Raw genomic sequence first — 2,165 nt, 5'->3', positions numbered from 1 at the left:
CTACTTATTCCTGCGTCTTTTGTGATCTTACAAAGCTTCAAACGACGCGTCGACTATTAAATCAGTCGTCGACGATTTTGATAGTCGACGTAATCGTGACTAGTCGACTAATCGTGGCAGCCCTACTGTTACAGCAGCTCATGACTGAATGAACACAGTGCAATAAAAGTAAATTTTTCCAAACACTCGAGTAGGTAGGGTTAGGGGTCACCACCTCAGCATCCAGTCAAGTTCTATAGAGCCTTGCTAATCACCCACTAATTGTATTCAGGTGTGATGCAGCAGGGACACATGGAATAGTTTCAGGACACCGCCCCTCGAGGAGTTTGAGACCCATACATGGTCTGAGGCATTCCCACTAACACTAACGTTAGCTAACATTAAGCACAGCAAATCAACTTTTCTGTCTCACCTGGTCCAGGTTGCCCAGGTGATCCTGTCTAGGATGGGCTGATCCGTGATCACCTTCCCTGAGGGAACTTCGTGCACCTGCCGGGTGTAGGTGCTTGTGGACACCTGTGAATAAATCAAGACATTGAAAACCAGCTCTCACCTGACAGAGCTCTGACCCACAAGGAAAAGGTCAGAGGTCACAACAACAGACCCATGTGTCATAACTCAGCACGTGTCTTCTTAACCTTTAACCTTTATTTAAGAAGGAAGTGAAAGTACCTGGATGTGTCTGCTGTCAGCAGAGAAGTCGATCTGGATGACACACCCGGGAATGTCCTTGCAGTAACCAATCCGATTAAGCGATGGCCCGAGAGAGAGGTCGTAGAAATCCACAGTGCTTTCAACTGAGCCCACCGCCAAGAACCGGTTATCTGGACTGAACCTGAACAAAGAGATCCAGAAACTGAAGTTAGTCCCAGAACTGTTAGAGGCTCCTGTTCGTGCTAATGTTCAAACCCACCGAATATCCTGGATGGCCACGCTGCGGTCTCTCTTCTTGCCCCAGACGGTGAGCGAGTTGACCAGCAGGACGATGAACTCCCCGTTCTCCATGCCAATGGAAACCATTTCTCCGTTGGGACTGTAGGACGTGCACTTGGCAGGATGGCCCAAACTCACCTTGTTCAGGAGTTTCTAAGACAGAAAGCAGGATTAAAGGAATACACCGTACCAGGTGAGGTCGGCAGCACACCACAGTTCAACCCCGTACCTTATCAGCCAGGTCCCATATTCGGATGGTCCCGTCATCGCTGGCGGAGATGAAGACGTCTTTGAAAGGGTGACTTGTCAAACCCCAGATCCCTCCCTGAGTGTGTCCGTTGATCATGGTGTTGGAGGCAGCGTTCTTTTCTCCAACCTCTATGATCTCCCCATCCTTGGTTCCCACCAGGATTTTACCCTGTCAGAGAGTTGGAGGTTACTCTTCCTGTCACTGGAATCACAATAACATCAAGCACCACGGACCTTCCACTGTGTGTTCTTCACACCTTTCCTCTGCAGACAGATCGGACGCTCTCCACCGGTTGGCCGGTCTCCAGCTGAAAAGCTCGGCAGCGCTTCATCTCCTGGTCCCAAAGCTTCACAGCACCACCCTCTTTGGTCCTGATGAACAGCAGCAGACAGCGGGATTTCATGTTTTTTATATACATCAAAGGAATCCAGAAGAAGGGTACATCCCTAAAATGGATCTGTCTGAACCCTCATCTTCACCTGGTGTAACCTTTAACCTTTAGCCATGCTTGTAGCCGGTCCACACGGTTTATAGCCGTGTTTCCCAACCACTGTGGTGCGGCAGATTATCTGATTCCACCTGTTTAGTACTCTAAATGACCGGCGTGAGTAACGGGCAGAACAATGGCATTCTCTTCCACTAGAGGGCAGTACAACTACCTGCTCTAATTCAATGGGTCTCCAACTGCCAGTAAAACAGAAGAAGTCGAAGAAGAAATTACATAATCCTCACGCTGTGAGACGATGCAGCGCATAATAGCAATAGATAAATATTTGAACAGAAACAGCAGTCAGTCTGACCGGGTCCTGGAGAAAACTCCGACCCAGATGAAGGCCAGAGCATGAGATGGGTCAGAAGAAAGCAAAAAAGGTAAACTGGGGATGTATGTCTGTGAAGGTTCTCAGTCATCCAGGTCATCGTAGTCAAAGGAGCTTGCAAAGAAAAGCGTCTGGACTTCTTTAAGTTGCTTGAAGACGTTTCA

The 2,165-nt window shown here is 48.5% G+C and overlaps 1 protein-coding gene across 1 annotated transcript in view; it reads right to left on the bottom strand.

Moving 5' to 3' along the window:
- Nucleotides 1–408: 408 nt before the first annotated feature.
- The window catches only part of LOC102215789 (echinoderm microtubule-associated protein-like 6), a 37,313-nt gene continuing 35,556 nt past the window's right edge, over nt 409–2,165 (bottom strand). Inside the window, exons 21-25 of the mRNA XM_005748642.1 lie at nt 1,440–1,554; nt 1,163–1,351; nt 914–1,086; nt 673–835; nt 409–516 (exon numbers count right to left, since the gene is read on the bottom strand). Of these exons, the coding sequence (XP_005748699.1) occupies nt 409–516; nt 673–835; nt 914–1,086; nt 1,163–1,351; nt 1,440–1,554 (748 nt within the window). The remainder of the gene's footprint in view (nt 517–672; nt 836–913; nt 1,087–1,162; nt 1,352–1,439; nt 1,555–2,165) is intronic.

The sequence above is a fragment of the Pundamilia nyererei genome, unplaced genomic scaffold, assembly GCF_000239375.1.
Source record: "Pundamilia nyererei isolate P.nyererei 1_Seehausen unplaced genomic scaffold, PunNye1.0 scaffold00225, whole genome shotgun sequence".
Taxonomy (NCBI): Eukaryota; Metazoa; Chordata; class Actinopteri; order Cichliformes; family Cichlidae; genus Pundamilia; species Pundamilia nyererei.
Note: the sequence above shows the minus strand (reverse complement) of the source record. Positions and strands in the feature narration are given on the sequence as shown.